General features: G+C 42.2%; 1 protein-coding gene across 4 annotated transcripts in view; it reads left to right on the plus strand.

Moving 5' to 3' along the window:
- Window positions 1-18,739, plus strand: part of XPO6 (exportin 6) — a 107,074-nt gene that overhangs the window by 57,587 nt on the left and 30,748 nt on the right. For 3 of the 4 annotated variants that reach the window (XM_067706301.1, XM_067706304.1, XM_067706303.1), the window contains 4 exons: window positions 1,282-1,408; window positions 7,441-7,550; window positions 16,218-16,326; window positions 17,777-17,869. In XM_067706301.1, coding sequence (XP_067562402.1) covers window positions 1,282-1,408; window positions 7,441-7,550; window positions 16,218-16,326; window positions 17,777-17,869 — 439 coding nt within the window. The remainder of the gene's footprint in view (window positions 1-1,281; window positions 1,409-7,440; window positions 7,551-16,217; window positions 16,327-17,776; window positions 17,870-18,739) is intronic. The other variant, XM_067706302.1, reaches the window with a different exon arrangement.

Raw genomic sequence — 18,739 nt, forward strand, 5'->3', positions numbered from 1 at the left:
GCCTTACTGTTTTTCAAGTATTTGACCCCATGATCCTTATCAAACAAATTATTATTATTTTTTTAAGCTGCAAATAAGCTTACCTGTGTGTGGCGGCCACACAGATTGGCCACCCTCAGGGTGCTAGGTCCCAGAAACAATATGGGACGTTTTATTTATGGGCCAGTTTTGCTCTTCTGAGGAGTAGTCTTCTTCCCCTTTATTATCTCATACATCTTTGCTTTAAAAAAAAAAAAAACACAGCTTTTTGCAGTTAGGAGTTTCAGAATTGCTTTTAACCATCATTCAATATTTGGCTAAGGCCCAGTGTATCTTTTATCTTTTTTAATCTGTCTCTGAAATGTGGTTTATGGAGGTATGCCCATCTCATTTTCTAATCACCTTTTGGTATTTAGGAGCTTAAAATGACAGTTTCTGAAACGTGAGAGTGATGATGTGCTGTGTATTCAATAACAAAAATATCTTATCCTTGCAGCTGTGACCCACACTCTTCTGTGAAATGATATTTGAATACAAATGAATTGGGAATTCACTGTGATGTGAAAAGAAAGAGCACTGGATTGGGAGTAGATGGTAGTCCCATTCTTCTGTGAGCTGGCTGAGTGACCTTGGGCCAGTCACTTTATCTCTCTGGGCTTCATCTCTAAAATGATGCATCAGTAAATTGTCCTTGAGTCTTGTCCAGCTCTAACAGTCCTCCTCCCTTAGATTTGACATCACTTTTAGAATGGATTGGGACGTGCTATGTTTAATTAGCACCAGGAGCCAGAGGGTGGGGAAAAAACATGAACATTAGGTTGCAAGACTGAATATATCTTACCTGGATGCCATCCCTTTCCTATAGCCTTGTTTTGTATTTGGGTTTTTAGCACATTCGTTTTAATATTTTGGCCTCCTAGCAAAGAAAACCAGCCCTCCAGACTTGCCACATTGAAATGACAGATCATCTGCCCATGGACCTTTTGAGTACCATTTCCTTTCACTTTAATTGGGTCATAACACTGAGTTAGAAAATATGAGGACGCTAGCTTATAAGATGCCTTACCTAGATAGTGTCTGAGGATTAAAGTTGCTTTTCTGCTATGTTTCAGGTGGTAATGGAATGAAGGGTTGCCTGACCTGTAGGTAATTGTTGCAGGCCTTTATATTTTTAACTGAAAATATATTTGTTATAAATCTGTATAGTTTTGTACTGAAAGAAATTTGGATTGAATTTGAGTTCTCTTCTAGGGAGGTGGCCGAGTTTCTCATTGTCACCTTTTGTCTTCTTGTCTTCTTTAGCTACATTGAGAAGTTTACTGACTTTCTGCGGCTCTTTGTGAGTGTTCACCTAAGACGAATCGAGTCCTACTCCCAGTTCCCTGTGGTGGAGTTTTTGACACTTTTGTTCAAGTACACATTTCATCAGGTAAAGCACTGGAACTGCCCATGTCTCTCTCTTGCCACTCAAAATGTCTACTTTGTTATTTTCAGGAGAAAGAACTTCTTTATTTTATTTGTCAAACATTTATATAGTGCTTACTATATGAAGATTAACACATTTATCCTTCATAACAACCCTATGAGGTAGGTATTATTATCATCCCCATTTTACAGATAAAGAAACTGAGGCACAAAGATAACTTGCTGAGGGTCATACAGTAAGCGGTGGAGCCAGATAGAGTCTGCTCTTAATCACTGTTATGTTGAAGAAGCAAAATATAGAAAAAGCCTGACGTTAGGGCCTTTAGTTCTAGTCTGTAACTGTCACTAAGACTACCCACAAGGACATTGTAAATAGTGAAGTTCTCAAGAGTTCAGTTTTGGTGGATCCAGTTGTTTCCCCCATTCAGCAAACGTTTTTTGAGCTTCTGTTGTGTTCCAGGAGTGAGGCCTATAACCCTTGTAAACAAAGTCCTTGCGTTCACTGAATTTACATTCTGATGACTCAGTATTTTTTGTTTCTATATATATTTTAGCAGCTTTATTGAGATAACATTTACTTACTGTGCAATTCACCCATTGTAATTGTACAATTCAGTGATGTTCGGTAGATTTATAGACTTGTGCAGCCATCATCAGAGTCCAGTTTTAAACATTTCTGTCATGCCCTATCACTTGTGCCCATTTGTGTGTCTTTTTTTTTTTTTTTTTTGTGCAGTACACGGACCTCTCACTGTTGTGGCCTCTCCCGTTGCGGAGCACAGGCTCCGGACACGCAGGCTCAGCGGCCGTGGCTCACGGGCCCAGCCGCTCCGCGGCATGTGGGATCTTCCCGGACCGGGGCACGAACCCGTGTCCCCTGCATCGGCAGGCGGACTCTCAACCACTGCGCCACCAGGGAAGCCCCTGTGTGTCTTTTTAAAATAAGCTTTTTGGGGAGCTCCCTGGTGGCCTAGTAGTTAGGATTCGGGGCTTTCACTGGTGTGGTCCGGGCTCAATCCCTGGTCGAGGAACTGAGATCCTGCAAGCATTGCAGTGTAGCCCCCCCCTGCTCCCCCCAAAAAAGCTTTTTGTTGAACTATCACACACGTATGGAAAAGCACATAAATCATACATGTGTAGCTTCGTGAGTTTTCCCAAAACGAACAAGACATGTGACCACCAAAGTCAAGAAGTAGAACATTACCAGCACCCCCAGAAATCCCCTCATGTCCTTCATCACTCCCCACCACATCCTCCCCAGAAGTAACCCCAGACCTGACTTTAATATCCCAGATGAGTTGTGCCTGTTTTAGAACTTCTCTAAATGGAAGCATACAATGTAGATTTGTTTTGTCTGACTTTTTTCATTCAACATTATGTTTGTGAGCTTCATCTGTGTTGTGTGTGGCAGTAGTTTGTTCTCATTGTTTTATAGGAAGTCATTAGAAAAGCCACTCCAGTGCTGATTTGGGCCACTTCCAGTTTTTGGTGGTCATGAATTATGTTGCAGTGAATATTCCTGTGTCTGCCTTTTGATGTACATACGTAGCTCTTTCTGTGTATGTTGGTATATTACCAGGAATGAAACTGCTGGGTCAGTGAGGGCATCTGATTTTACAAGCAGTCTTTTTTGGTTGTTTCAGTCACTGATGTTGTAACTTAATGAGGCTAGAGGAGAGGTAAGGGTGGAGGCTGGGAGGGGTGTGTGTATGTAAAAGGGGATTTGGAAGGGTGCGGATGGAGGAGGAGGATCAAAGGTTAAAGAAGTGACACGATGTCTGATAGAGGGGCCGATGTCTGATAGAGGGGCTGGTGAGTGCAGAGCAAGAAGGAAGCACGCCGATCTCACTAGGCCTAAGAAGGGATAGAAGAGGTGATGAGATATAGGAGGGTGAGGATGTAGGAGAGAAGCATCAGAAGTGGGAGAGATTTGAGATGGATCTGGAGAAATCTTAAAGGGGACCAGGAAAAAAGGAAGGATTTGATAGATACCTTTGAATAAGTGCAGCAGAAACGAACGAGAGATAAGGAGCCAGTGCTGGGGGCAGAAGGAAGGGTTTGTTTGGCAAACGGAATGAACCGTCTTCCGATTTTGCTCCCTGTGTAAAATGGGACCTTTTTAGTATACGTGGTGTAGAAGAAAGCTAAAAAGTGCTTTGAAGTATGCATGTCTGATGCTTCCTTCTTTGGATGTGGACCCAAAAGTTCTGTGTTTGAGCTCTGGTTATTTCTGTTAGGTCTCTGTCCTTGGATAAGTCTTTTAAATTTCCTAGGGAGATAGACTGCAGTGGACATCTTTCGGGTCTTTCCATATTCATCTTCTGTGATTCTTTCACTAGAATCCTACGGGTTCATTTTCCATTGAACCGAGAGTGGTGGTTTTATATATTTATATATGTTTTAATTACATACTGGGAGAAGAGATAGATTGGTCATGAGGCAAACAGCAAGCTTCTGTCTTCCTCCCTCACCAGCGGGTCACTGTCAGCTGAGCTCCCTGTGTTCTGCTGGCCTCCTGTGTGAGGACTTGCATTTCTGGGTGCAGACTCTGGGCTGTGTGGGTTGGTGGCCTCGAGGTGCAGGCAGAAGCCGATTCTGAGCACTGGCCAGAGGGGCAGGAACCTGGAAGGGGCTCCGGCGGAAGCTGCCCTTTGCTGGAGAGGCAGGGAGGGAGAAAGCTGGCAGGGCACACTCTAGACCCAGGAGCTGGTAGTAAAAGATTTCTTTAGGATAAGGTTTAAGAATAAGAAATTAGGGCTTCCCTGGTGGCGCAGCGGTTGAGAGTCCGCCTGCCGACGCAGGGGACACGGGTTCGTGCCCCGGTCCGGGAAGATCCCACATGCCGCGGAGCGGCTGGGCCCGTGAGCCATGGCTGCTGAGCCTGTGCGTACGGAGCCTGTGCTCCACAACGGGAGAGGCCACAGCAGTGAGAGGCCCGCATACCGCAAAAAAAAAAAAAGAATAAGAAATTAAATTGCTGTCAAGAGAGAGCTTTAAGTTCTCATCTGTTCATTAACAGCATGTTCTTCCTTTATCATAGCTAAGTTCTCTGTAAAGTGGGAAAATGTGTCTTTTCTCTTGTTTAGAGGGTTATTCTCAGTGTACTTTGCCTTTTGTTCCTACAATTCATGGAAATATTAATCCTGGTCAACATTTTTTTTAAATTTATTTATTTAATCTTTGGGTCTGTTGGGTCTTTGTTGCTGCGCGTGGGCTTTCTCTAGTTGCGGTGAATGGGGGCTACTCTTCATTGCGGTGCACAGGCTTCTCATTGCAGTGGCTTTTCTTGTTGAGGACCACGGGCTCCAGGCACGTGGGCTTCAGTAGTTGTGGCTCGTGGGCTCTAGAGTACAGGCTCGGTAGTTGTGGCGCACGGGCTTAGTTGCTCTGCGGCATGTGGGATCTTCCCGGACCAGGGCTCGAACCCGTGTCCCCTGCATTGGTAGGCGGATTCTTAACCACTGCGCCACAAGGGAAGTCCCTGGTCAGCATATTTTTAAAGAATAGTAATAAGATGAAGATGGTGGTAGTATCTTCCTGTAACCATTTCCTCTCTTCTGTTTATTTTCCTGCAGTTTTTCTTTCACCTAAGTGTCCTGCTACAGTCCCTCCAGCCACTAGTGCTCACCAGGTGTTTGCCTCCACCACTGCTGAGCCCCTGAGGTGTCTGTATAAACATATGGTTTCTGTCTTCCGGCTCCTTCTCTTGCTGTATCATTACCAATTCCTTCTTGGTCTTGCAGTTTCCATTTTGCCCCTTCTTCTTAAAACATGCCTGAGATAGTATGGCATAGGGGGAAGGGTCTGGACTGGGGGAGTCTTACGATCCACAGTCTAGTTCTGTTTTTGTTCTTTATCTTGTCACCTTGGGCAGATGACTTGACTTCTGGTTTCTTTGTCTGTGAAATGGGAGGAAGAAAGACATCTCTCCGCTTTCCAGGACTGTTGTGAAGATCAAATAGACCTATGCAAATCAAAACAAACCACTTGGAGAGAAGAGTAGCATCATTAGTTTTTTAAAGGAACTTGCCAGGATCTTTAGTGACTAACCAGCCCTGGAATCTGAAAAGTAAAAAATCTGAGTATGGGTACATTTTAAAAATGGGTCCATGAGGGCTCTGCAAAGTTGTATGACTCCAAAAGTGCAGTCAGCGTATTGCCTTTATGACCTTAGCAGTCTGTGCCCAGAGCAATTGTCAAAGGCCAGACTGTGGGCAGTGCATAAGGCCTCACAGTGGGGCCTGTAGAGATGGATGTGAATGGTAGTGTTTCAGGTCCTACAGAGGGTGTATTTGCCCAACTTTTTTTCCAGCCTTGAGCCACACAGTAAATCCTCAATTCAAACGCATGAGAAAGACATGTATAATTGTAAACTCCTTTGACATAGCCATAACACTTGGATTTATATGGTGGCTTTTCTCAAAAGCACCTCCACATGCATCGATCAGTTATATTTTTTGGTGAGGGATCTGGTAGGTATTTATTTTCAAAGCAAGGAAGGGCGGCTGGGTGACCTCCTTACTGGAAGCACAGCAAGCCAAAGCCAGGACAAGACTACATCTCCTGGCTGCAAGTCAAGTGCCTGTCCACAAGCTACCCATATTATTTCCACACGGCTTATTGTTTTTTCTGCTTATTCTTCTGGTTCATTTTGTGTTCTGAGGATGGCCCTGCCAGTGGTCCTGATTGAGCTGTAGCATAGCAGTCCAGTTCCAGAGCTGCCCTGTGGCTTGTGAGTGGGGTCTGCCACGTTTTTTTTTTTTTTTCTGTACGCGGGCCTCTCACTGCTGTGGCCTCTCCCATTGCGGAGCACAGGCTCCAGACGCGCAGGCTCAGCGGCCATGGCTCACGGGCCCAGCCGCTCCGCGGCATGTGGGATCTTCCCGGACCGGGGCACGAACCCATGTCCCCTGCATCGGCAGGCAGACTCTCAACCACTGCGCCACCAGGGAAGCCCCATGCCACATTTTTTAAGTTTACAGTTTTTCTGTCTCAGACTCAGCCTGGGTACACCACCACCGTCATTGGTAGTTATCTCTTGGACAGATTCCATACATGCCCTTGTAAACTTCTGGATTTCTTTGGCCCAGAGATGGAAGGAAACTGACTCAAGAAGATGATGGTATTATTTCTTTCCATATCTGATCCTGCCATCAAATATGTGGTGCAATGAAGTAATCACAAGTAAAGCCAAAGAGTTCTTGTAGGTAGCAAGAATTTGAGTGGATATATAAGGGATTGGGGGGCCACAGATGAAACTGAATATGTGTGAGAAGGACTAGATGTTGGAGAATATAGTGCTTGGATTTTGCATGAAATAGAATCTCAAGGCTCTTGAGAAAGTTGATCAGTGCAGTGGTCCAGGCACTAGGACCCTACAAAGACTTGCTCTTTTCTCCTTACTTTGTCCTTATCGACACCTGGTAAGAGGTTGCTATTAGCCTGTTTGACACATCTACTTTGCAGATGAGCTAAAGCCTGTAGGTCAGTCTTAACGAGCTCATTTTCAATCTGTTATGTAGGAAGACTGCAGATGTTACTTTCCTAATGTTCAAATGTGTAAACTTGTCACTTTGGAGCCACTGAAACTTAGTTTTGGTTTTGTAATAGTATGTAGTGGAAAGAGCATTGGCTGGGGTTAAATGGACCTGTTCCTACCCCTGACCTTGAACATATCTCTGGATCTCAGTTTCTTTTTCTCTAAAACAGATTTGAATTGGATGATCTGTAAGAGCTGTCCGCATCACAGTCTCAGACTTTAAAACAGGTGTTCGCTCGGCTTATTTTGTAAATTGGTTTGCCCTGCATAGTACAGTATCTCCTTAATGATGTGTTCCATGGTACCCTTGTCTTGTTAGGTTCAACAGGGCCCAATCGTGAAGACCGAATAAAAGACACCAATTGTGGTTACCAAGAAGCCGAGGGAACCTAGGCTTATGGTTGTAGCATTCTGGTGTATGTAAACACTGGTGGGTGTGTTTCTAAGGAGTAGTTGCATTAAGTAATTTCATTGTCTGGATTTCTTTTGCACCATAGCCTACTCATGAAGGTTACTTCTCTTGTTTGGATATCTGGACGCTCTTTTTGGACTATCTGACAAGTAAAATTAAAAGCCGTCTGGGAGACAAGGAAGCAGTTCTCAACAGGTAAACCGCAGAAACATTTATAAGCAGAAATAAACATTTTTGTCAGTTTTTCTTGTGGCCTAAAGAGGCAACCATGCAGTCAGACCTCTTTAGTGAAACTGAGTCATGTAAGCTGTTTAGGTAGTAAAGCCATTGAGCATTTTCTTCTTTCTTCCCCTTAAATATCTCATTTTTTAAAAATACATTTTTCTGGTTAAAAAAGTAATATGTATTGTTAATTTTTTAGGTATGATAATGTTTTTGTGGTCCCCATCCTCCCCCATGGCCCTTATTTTAGAGATACAACCTGAAGTATTTATTGGATAAAATGATATGATATATGGGATTTGCTTTAAAATAATTCCCTGGGGGGCTTTCCTGGTGGCGCAGTGGTTGAGAGTCCGCCTGCTGATGCAGGGGACATGGGTTCGTGCCCCGGTCCGGGAAGATCCCACATGCTGTGGAGCAGCTGGGCCCGTGAGCCATGGCCGCTGAGCCTGCGCGTCTGGAGCCTGTGCTCCACAACGGCAGAGGCCACAACAGTAAGAGGCCCACGTACTGCAAAAAAAAAAAAAAAAAAAAAATTCCCTGGGGATAGAGGGGGAAGTGGGTTGGCCATGTGTTGATAATTGGTGTTGAACTTAATTGATAGGAATTTGGGGTTCATTATAGCCTCACTCCTTTTGTATGTGCTTGAAAATTTCCCAAATAAAGTAATAAATACTTGTCAGGAAAAAAATATTTATTTTAAAAACTAGCAAAGATAGAAAAATATAAAGAAATGTTATCTATAATCCCGCAGTCCAGAGATAGTCATTTTTGTACTTCTAATTTTATTTTAAAAAACAGAAAATGGGGAAATGTTTTTTTCCCCACGTTTCTCAAGCCCATTTTTTCTTGTTTGCAGGCAGAAAGTATGGTTCCTGTACACTGTGGTCGTTATATATCTAATTATTTGAAGCTAATATATCTAGAATGCTCAGCACATTACAGATGCTCAGTAAATAGTATTAGTGGTTGATGGTGGAGATAGTGAACGCCTCTCCCCCAGAAATGTGCCAAATGGAGGTGGTGAGGAGACCCCCCAACTGGGGAGAGTTGGACTGAGCCTCTAAAACCCTTTCCATTGCTGAGGTTTTATGTGTTTTTAAAATTTGAAACAGTATTTGCATTCCAAGTTTAGCATTTGCACTTTCATTCCCAAAACTATTTTTGTGATTGCAAAATAGCTTCCAGCTTGTTATGGTGTCAGGTCACATGTGGTTATGGGTAGTTTATTTGTGTGTCAGAAACCTTCTTACACAACAGTGGATCCTGTTTTTGTGAATTTGCCAACTGTGAGTAATTGTGTTGTTGAATGAGATTGTTCAAAGAAAAGACACTTCCGCCAAATTCTCTTTCTTGTATGCTGAGCAGTTGCATCCTTTGGTTCTGGGACTGTGCCTGATTTTGCTATATTTAAGTGGTAGATATTCTTTCATATATCTCAGGCTTGTTGGAAGAATAAACTGAGGACATACATGATTAATATGAAAATGCTTTTTAAAGCACAGTACAAATGTGCTTTAGGTGTGGAGAGTATGGTTCCATTGAGAAAATATATACTTGTGCAGACTGTTGCACCAATAGAAGGAGCAGTGGTTCAGTTTAAATTTCTTTTCTGCTTCATGGCAGCAGTGTTACTTTTGGTCAAGTTATATGGTAATCACATTTCCTCTTGCAAAATGAGCATACTAATACTGATACCTCTTTTGCAGAATGGCTAGGATTCAAGGAAATTGTATGTAAAATACCTGGCACACTATCGATCACGTATTAGGCACTCAATAAATGGACATAGTAATGACTACACAGTAATAATAAGTAATAGAAGATGTTGCTGTTACTTGACTGAGGTGGTGACTGTGGAGTTAAATGACAGGATCCCTGGATAGCAAAGACTTTCAGCCCACTTGCAGATATTGTCTTGCCTGCCTAGGCATCTGTCATCTGTTGTCACAGTTGTCAGTGGTTCTTGCTGACCACTTTAAACACTAGGGGTGGGATGATTTGGGAAATTGGGATTGACATATATACACTATTGATACTGTGTATAAAATAGACAACTAATGAGAACCTACTGTGTAGCACAAGGAACTCTACTCAGTGCTCTGTGGTGACCTAAATGAGAAGGAAATCCTTAGAAGAGGGGATATATGTATATGTATATACATTCATGTATATGTATACATATATACACTTTGCTGTACAGTATAAACTAACACAATATTGTAAAGCAACTGTACTCCAATTTTAAAAAAAAGCACTAGGGATTTTTCTCATTGATCATTTGATTATTATCCTAAATAAGGCTTTCTAATTTTTCATGACTTTTTTTTTTCAACATACATGTATAACACTTTCATGCCTTTAAAAAACAAAAAAACCCCAAACCTTCAAAGCTTGTCTGTGGTTTATGCTGTTAAATGGTAACCATCTTCTGGGGAACTGCTTGTCAGTCAGACACCCTCTAGTGGTCTAAGGTAGTAGACTACAAAGAAGGGTGTAGTCTGCTGAGGTGTGCAAAGAAAATAGTTGAACTTTAACTTAACATGTTTTTCCTTTCACCTCTTATGCTTACACAAGTGTGCACTGAAAAAAATTTATGCTTAAAATTTATTTATTTATTAAAATTATTTATTTTTAAAATAAATTTATTTATTTATTTTTGGCTGCGTTGGGTCTTCGTGGCTGCGTGCGGGCTTTCTCTAGTTGCGGCGAGCTGGGGCTCCTCTTTGTTGCGGTGCGTGGGCTTCTCATTGCGGTGGCTTCTCTTTGTTGCGGAGCATGGGCTCTAGGCATGTGGGCTTCAGTAGTTGCAGCACGTGGGCTCAGTAGTTGTGGCTCGCGGGCTCTAGAGTACAGGCTCAGTAGTTGTGGCGCACGGGCTCAGTTGCTCCGCGGCATGTGGGATCTTCCTGGCCCAGGGCTTGAACCCGTGTCCCCTGCATTGGCAGGCGGATTCTTAACCACTGCGCCGCCAGGGAAGCCCTGAAAAAATTTTAAATGAAAGTCAAACCACTGCTCTAGGTTATATTAGAGATCCCAATATATTAGAGATACACTGTTTTGCAGAAGCAACTGATAAAGAGCACTGGCTACAGATAATTACCACATTCATTTTAATGAAGAGCATGTAAATGCAATCAAATGTTTTTCAACTGAGAAAATGTATCTGAAAGAAGTTGGGGGGCTTTTGTGGCTTGAGCCAGAATTTCAGAAGCAACTGATCTTGCAGGAAGTAGTCAAGAATGTTTTCTTGGTATCTTAAATGTAAAACGTAGGTGTGGTTAAGTCACAGAGACAGCATTCAGTTCCTGTCCCTTGTGGTTTAAAGGTTTTGCATCATTCATCACAACAAAGTGATAGGCATTGTAGGCTATGAATTTAGAAGCACAAATGTACATGGATTTATTTTTGGTCCTAGGAGCTTGGAAATTGGAGCTCTGCATGTTCCTTGTTCAGTGAGGATCCTCAAGAGTTTCTTGGTCAGAACTGGTGGGGACTTAGAGAACTTGAGTCCCAGTGTTAATGGAATAAATGTTCTGTAACATACCCAGCTGAACAAAATTGCTAATGGGGTTTACTGTTCAGGTTTGCCATTTTGAATCTGTGGTGTGGGAAGACCTAAATTTCAGTCTCCTTTTCTCCTCTTTGTACTTTGGGAATGGTTGTTCCTACTTTACAAGTTGTTGAGCAAATTAAATGAACCAGTGTGTGTAAAGTACCTTGGCTGACCGTAGGTGTTCAGTAAATAAGTATTGGTTCTCGTCCCTTTTCTCTCTCTCTCACTCCCTTCTCTCTATGCTTGTCAATGTGAAGGGAGACACCTGTGTAGAAACTTATTTTTACAGGAAGATGAGGAAACCTGAAGTGAGTTAAGCAACCTGAAGTTATTGAGTCATGTCCTGTGAACCCCTTTGTCATGAAAGTACTGGCAAGTGCTGGCCATAGACCTGCCAGGGATTCTGGGTGACTTTCAATTGGACTATAAACAAATGTGGGTAAGCGTGAGAAAAATTGCTGCCCTTTTTTTCTAAGTGGGTTTTTCTGCTAAATAGAGAGGAAGTGCCATTGTGACACATGGCATTTTGATACAGTTAATAGAAGGTATTAACTAGGGTTGTACCAGGGCTTCAGTAGCTTTCTAGCTCTTGCTACGAGAAATTCATGCTGTTGACTGCCCCAGAGAGCAAGGGAATGGAATCTTAGTTATTTCATTGAGTTGAAAAAGCTATCCAGGACTGTGCTTCAGTGCTTCATAGTTATCTGACTTGTAGTTTTGTTTATTTAGTCCCTGCGTGTTTATTCATTTGTTTGTTCTCTTGTTCTTTCATTCATCATATGTTTACAAACACCTACTGTGTAGTCACCTTAATGTGTATAATTTTATTTAACTCTCAGAAGAAGTTGAGGTGCTTTTGGAATCACATTTGTGGCTTGAGCTACCCAGGTCTATGGGTGTATTTACATTGTATATTTAACCATGTAATGCTGTAAGTTTCTCTCTGAGCACTGCTTTAGCTTTATCAAATTTTAATATGTTTTATTTTCCTTTCCATTCAATTTAAAATATTTTGTAATTTCTCTTGGGTTCCTCTTTGTTTTTTAATTTCCAAATATTTGGGGATTTTCCATATGTCTTCTCATTATTGTTTTCTAGTTGATTATGATCTGCAAACACATTTTGGGTGATTTCAGTTCTTTTCAATTTGTTAAGGTTTGTTTTATGATCTAGTCTTCTTGGTGATTGTTCATTGTGCACTTGAAAAGAGTGTGCATTCTGCTGTTGTTGTGTGGAGTGTTCTAGATGTGTCAGTTAGGTCAGGTTGGTTGATGGTGTTCTATATGTTGTCTTTATCCGGTTTGTTCTATCAGTTACTGAGAGAGAGGTGAATTCTCCCAGGTATAACTGTGGATTTGTCTACATCTCCTTTCAGTTCTATCAGTTTTTGCTTCATTTATTTTGAGACTCTGTTGTTTCACACAAGTTTAGTTTTCCTTTTCAATGTATCTATTGAGTGTTTGACTATATCTCTTTATGTGAGTTTTTTAAGTGGTTGCTCTGTATATTAAAATACATATACGGGCTTCCCTGGTGGCGCAGTGGTTGAGAGTCCGCCTGCCGATGCAGGGGACACGGGTTCATGCTCTGGTCCGGGAAGATCCCACATGCCGTGGAGTGGCTGGGCCCGTGAGCCATGGCTGCTGAGCCTGCGTGTCCGGAGCCTGTGCTCCGCAACGGGAGAGGCCACAACAGTGAAAGGCCTGCGTACCGCAAAAAAAAAAAAAAAAAAAAAAAATACATATGTATATATATATATATATTTAATTTTTCACGTTAACATACTACCACTTCAAGTGTGATATAGGAACCTCATCACCATATAGATCTTTTTGCCCTCCCTTCTTTGTATTGAGGTTGCCATATATTTTACATCTGTGTACATTGAAAACCCCATCAGACAGTGTTCTGTTTTTGCTTTCATCCAACATTCATATTTTAAAGATCTTAAGAGAAACAATAAGCAATCTGTTGTATTTACCAAGAGATTTGTCAGTTCTCTTGCTTTCCCTTCATTCTTGAAGTTCCAGGTTTCTTTTTCATTATCCTTTATCTTCTATTTTAATCAGCTCGGGGTGCCATAACAAAATACCGCTGACTGGGTGGCTTAAACAACAGAAATTAATTTTCTCATACTTCTGGAGACTGGAAGTCATGGATCAGGGTGCTGGCAGATTTGGTTTCTGGTGAGGGCTCTCCGTGGTTTGCAGACGCTGCCTTCCCTCTGTGACCTCACATGGCCTCTCTTCTGTGCATGAACAGGGAGTGGGGGAGAGTGAGCACACTCGCTCCTACTTCCTCATGTCTCCTCCTCTTCATATAAGTGGATTAAGGCCCGCCCCACCCTTATGGTCTCACTTAACTTTTATTAACTTTTATAGGCCTTGTCTCCAGTACAGTCACACTGAGAGTTAGGGCTTCAGCATGTGAATTTATTTATTTAAATAAATTGGGTCTTCGTTGGGTCTTTGCAGCATTGGGTCTTCGTTGCTGCACACAGGCTTTCTCTAGTTGCGGCGAGTGGGGGCTACTCTTCGTTGCAGTGTGCGGGCTTCTCCTTGCGGTGGCTTCTCTTGTTGTGGAGCATGGGCTCTAGGTGCGCAAGCTTCAGTAGTTGCAGCACACAGGCTCAGTAGTTGTGGCACACGGACTTTTAGTTGCTCCAGGGCATGTGGGATCTTTCTGGACCAGCAACTGAACCCATGTCCTCTGCATTGGCAGGCGGATTCTTAACTGCTGCGCCACCAGGGAAGTCCCTCAACATAGGAATTTTGAGTGGACACAGTTCAGTCCAAAACACCTTCCAGCTGATAGAACCTCATGGAGGATGGTTATAATAGCTGCTTTAAAAATCTTCGATAATTCAACATCTGTGTCATCTGTGATAATCTTGATTTTCTTTCCCTTGACAAATGTTCAGTGTCTCCTTTGTTTTGGTATGTCAGTTAATATTTTGTTGTTTGTTTTTTTTAGGCCGCACCGTGCGGCATGCAGGATCTTAGTTCCCCGACCAGGGATTGAATCCGTGCCCCCTGCACTGGGAGCTTGGAGTCTTAACCACTGGACTGCCAGGGAAGTCCCTGTCAGTTAATATTTGGATCCCTTTACCTGTTGTTCTACCAGCCTTAGGCATGGCTTCCATCTCCACAGTCACCTTATAGTCAAAGATGGATGCTGAATCTAGACATCACACCTGTGATTCAGGCAGCAGGAATAAGAGGGAGAGGTTAGACAAAAGAAGCTTTCCCAGAGGTCCCACCAGATGACTTCTTTCCATGTCCTTGACCACTGAGACAACACAGATGATAACTGTGGGAAGCAGCTCCACCACTAGGGCTAGCGGTACAAAGGAAAGAGGTGTTGGTGTCATTAAAATGTCAAATATCAGAGGGACGGCCCCCATGCTGCTAGAGCTCAGATCTCTGAGGAGAGGGTATCACCCAACTGCCACAGGAGCTCAGAGGAGAGGCCCCAGGGAGCTGGGACTTAATCCTTTGAGGAGAAGATGTAACCTGGCTGCTGCTAGCACCTCTGAGAGTTCGTGATGGGGCTGGTTTGGGGAATGTGGAAGCTGGAACCAATTATTACTGCCAGGTGACCATTGTTGGGGTGACACTGGCCAGGACAGCAAGCCCACAGGAAGAATGGGGTCCCTTTGCCCCTCCTTCTGCCTTCCAGTTTTCCTCCAGTGCCCCTGTTGACAGAGCCTAACAGGCAGAGGGACTGGCACTGTGTGCGTTGTGTAGTCTGAGTCCCAGCATCACAAAACGTGGAGAGTGGACTGGCACTGAGAGCTGAATAACCAGCGTGGCTGGTTTGCCTTGTGAGTAAGACGAGGTCTGAACTTCTTGTAGAAACATTTCAGGACAGGCAAGCATTCAGGCTACTTGATTTGTTCTTGAAAATTAGTGGTTTGTTGGCCCTTGTGGTAGCAACTGTCACATAGAACTATGGTGTCTTCTGAGTTAGGTTCTTATCACATGTGGGAAATATCCAAGCCTAGGGCTCCACATGTTTCTTTGAGAAATTATTCTTAGACATAGATCAAAGGGTCATTGTTCCCTTAGGCTTTTTCCATTTCTCCTTTTAGGTTTTAAGTGTTCTTACAAATTGACTAGAATTGAGGTTTTCTGGAGTGGGTGGAGCAGGCTCCAAGCCTGTTGGTGGTTTATGTGTAGAGAGAAGAACATGACATGTTGAGTTAGGGAGCTCTGGGTTCAAACCAGCTAGCTTTGTGACCTTGGGCAGTTTATTTAGCTTCTGTTAATTGTAGTTTCCTCATCAGAAAAGTACCGATAATACCACCTACCTGTCACAGTTGTTAAAAGGACTGAATCATTGAATTAATAGATATTTATATATAGTACTTACAATTCTCAGGGCAACCACTGAGAAAAAAACTTTAAAAATATTTGGTAAAAGAAATGGCAAGGGAATTAAAATAGCACACTAGAAAATATCTATTTAACACAAAAGGAGGCAGTACTGGAGGAATTGAGGAAGAAAAGATATAGAGAAAACAAATGGCAGAATGGCAGAAGTAAGTCCTTCTTTATTGGTAATTACATTAAATGTAAAGGATTAACTTCTCCAGTTAAAAAGCAAAGATTGGCAAAATGGATTAAAAAACATGATCCAACTACATGTTGTTCAAGACACTCACTTGAATTTTAGACACAAATAGGTTTAAAGTAAAAAGATAGAAAAAGATACTCCATGCAAACAATAACCAAAAGAGAGCAAGGGTAGCTATACTAATATCAGACAAAACAGACTTTAAGACAAAAATTGCTACCTGAGGCAGAGAAGGACATTATATAATGATAAAAGGTTCAATCCATCAAGAAGGTTCAATCCAGTATGTTCTGTGCCTGGAACATAGTTAAATAAATAAACAAACACCCCTGCTACTGTTCCACTCTCACATAGCACTTGCAAAACCATAAACTAAGTTTAGTTTAGATGCTTCTTGTGTATGGTGATCCAACACAGACACCATTCCCTTCACAGTACAGGAGGCTTTTTTGAAATCCTAGGCTAAAAGCCTCCTTTCATCTGATGTTGAATTTCTCCCTGCCACATAGGTACGAAGACGCCCTAGTCCTCTTGCTCACGGAGGTGTTGAATCGAATCCAGTTCAGATACAACCAGGCCCAGCTGGAGGAGCTGGATGACGAGACACTGGATGACGATGTAAGCAGCACATCCTAATTGACCTTATTCATTGTCATGCTGTGGTATGAATCGAAATGGAGCCTTGGAACCCGTGGCCTTTTGCTCTGGAGATTATTTTTAAGCCAGAGTGGTCTTATGATTTGAGTTATGCATTTGAAATTTGTATCCGACTGGTCTCTTTGGGTTCATTAACTGTAAAAAAAAAGTTTTACAGGCATTTACCTCTATGGACTAGAGAGGTAAGTAGAGAAAACCATATGTACAGTGAAAAGTGGTTTAGTAAGAACTCTGCATCTACCTCCTGTTTCCCCTGCCTTGCACCCACACTCTGGGCAACAAATAAAAGCTAGCTGGATGCTGGTGGAAATAGTTAAAGAGATACTCAAATGATAAGGCTAGAATGAAAGGATGTCTCTTTTGACTGTATATATTTTGTAAACTGATATCTCTTAAAATCAATCTTGAATTTAATAATGCTGGTGTGCCCAGCGTTTGTAAGGAAAATGTCTTTAAGGATACAACTCCAGTGTTCCTTTTTCTTAAGCACCATGCATTTAAAAAATTTCAGGTCACTGGTATGACTCTCAAAATAACAGCCACTGTGGTGTGGTCAAGACCTTGAGGGAAGCCATATTTGGGTTCAAAATAGCCTTGTACTTGGAATCAGATGGCCTGGATTTGAATCTCTGCAACCCTGGGTAGGATGGGGGTAGAGGTCTGGTCGCTGAATTTCTCTAAGCTTTAATTTCCTCATCTCCCAAAAGTGGAAGGATATATCTGAACTGACCTGTGTTGACAGTTACATGTGAGGGTAGCACATGTGGATGTACTGACCACGTGCCTGGTGGATAGTAGAGGCTTGGTGAATTTTAGCTTCACTTCCCGTTACCTGTTTGATATAGGCCAGTGCATCTCATATTTTAGCCTGGATAAGAATCACTGGGATGGCTTGTTAAATAGACTTTGATTCAGGAGGTCTGGGGTGGGGGCACAGAGTTTGCATTTCTGACAAACCACCAGGAGATGCTGATGCTGCCTGTCTGAGGACCATACTTTGCCTGGCACTGGTGTGGTTGGTTATACTTATATGTGCTTAGTAACGGGCTGTCTCAGAAGGTAATGAACCAATTCCTATAGCTGGGATGACGTAAAGGGGACTTGAGCATTTCACAGGTGGCTTTTTAAAAATATCATTCCTATGACAATAGGGAGAAAAGTAGGTCATTCTATGTGGATCATTTGCTTTTTGAGGAAATAGCTTCTTGTGAAATTAATTCATTGGATTAAAAAATAAAAAAATTTTTTTAGCTTAGCCTTTTTAAAATACCAAATAACCTGGTTCCATCATTTGCTATTTCTTCACATATTTATGTCTGAGAGTGGACTTGAGGTTGAGGACAGGTTGGCAGGGAAGATGACGAGACTCTGCCTGTCTGGGAGAGCTGATCCTTCTGTGTTTGCCCCGCAGCAGCAGACAGAGTGGCAGCGGTACTTACGCCAGAGCTTGGAGGTAGTGGCCAAAGTGATGGAGCTCCTTCCCACACACGCCTTCTCAACACTGGTAACTCACCACTTGGAGGGGAACGAAGAGCCTAATTATTTCCCTGCATATAGCACGAGTAGTAAGGCTTTTTTGCTCACCAGTATTATAAAGTGTATATATTTTAAACAATAATAATTACCATAACTGACCCTCAAATTTAAAAATGTTAACATTTCGCCCAGATATTTTAAAATCAACATTTGGAAGCTCTGTTTTTCTTTCCTAAACTCTTGGGTGTAATATGAATTTTACTGATGCTTTCATCAGTAGCTCAGAAGTGGCTAAGCCAAGTGGAAGATATATTTATAAAAATTACATCGTTGAAAAGTTAGCCTTTGTAAAGCTCACTCTTGACAAATTATTTGCTGGGTACTCTCTGCCTGTGTGTATGTGCTAGAATCCTTAGTCATAAGGACTGATTTCATTTACTAAGTGGTGTTTGTTATTTGAGGAGATTTCATTAAGTCCATCTCTCCTCTAGAGGCAAGATAATTTATTAGGGTCAGCTTTGCATTGCACAGCCATTTTATTTTGCCGTCTGCCTTTCTTTGGGACCTGTCGTATTAACGTCTTAATTTTATCTTAATGGTGAGTTAGCAGCTTTAGAAAGAAAAGGTAGAGCTCTGGTTATGAAAGTCCTGTCTGCTAAATGAGTAAGGCAAACTGACTCCAAATAATTTGGCTGTCTTTTCACTCTGCCATGCACTTTAATAAGGCATATGTGCTATTTCTTTCAAAGGCAGGGTTTTCCTTGGACTTGAACGGAGGTGGGCCCTGTCTCAGAGCTCTAGAAGGTGTAGATCATTTGGGAGCTTGATGTCCTCTTTTAAGAACATAATAATCATAATAATCATACCCAGCATCCAGTGCTTTGTTTAGAAAAAGTAT

Source organism: Pseudorca crassidens, chromosome 15, assembly GCF_039906515.1.
Source record: "Pseudorca crassidens isolate mPseCra1 chromosome 15, mPseCra1.hap1, whole genome shotgun sequence".
NCBI lineage: Eukaryota > Metazoa > Chordata > Mammalia > Artiodactyla > Delphinidae > Pseudorca > Pseudorca crassidens.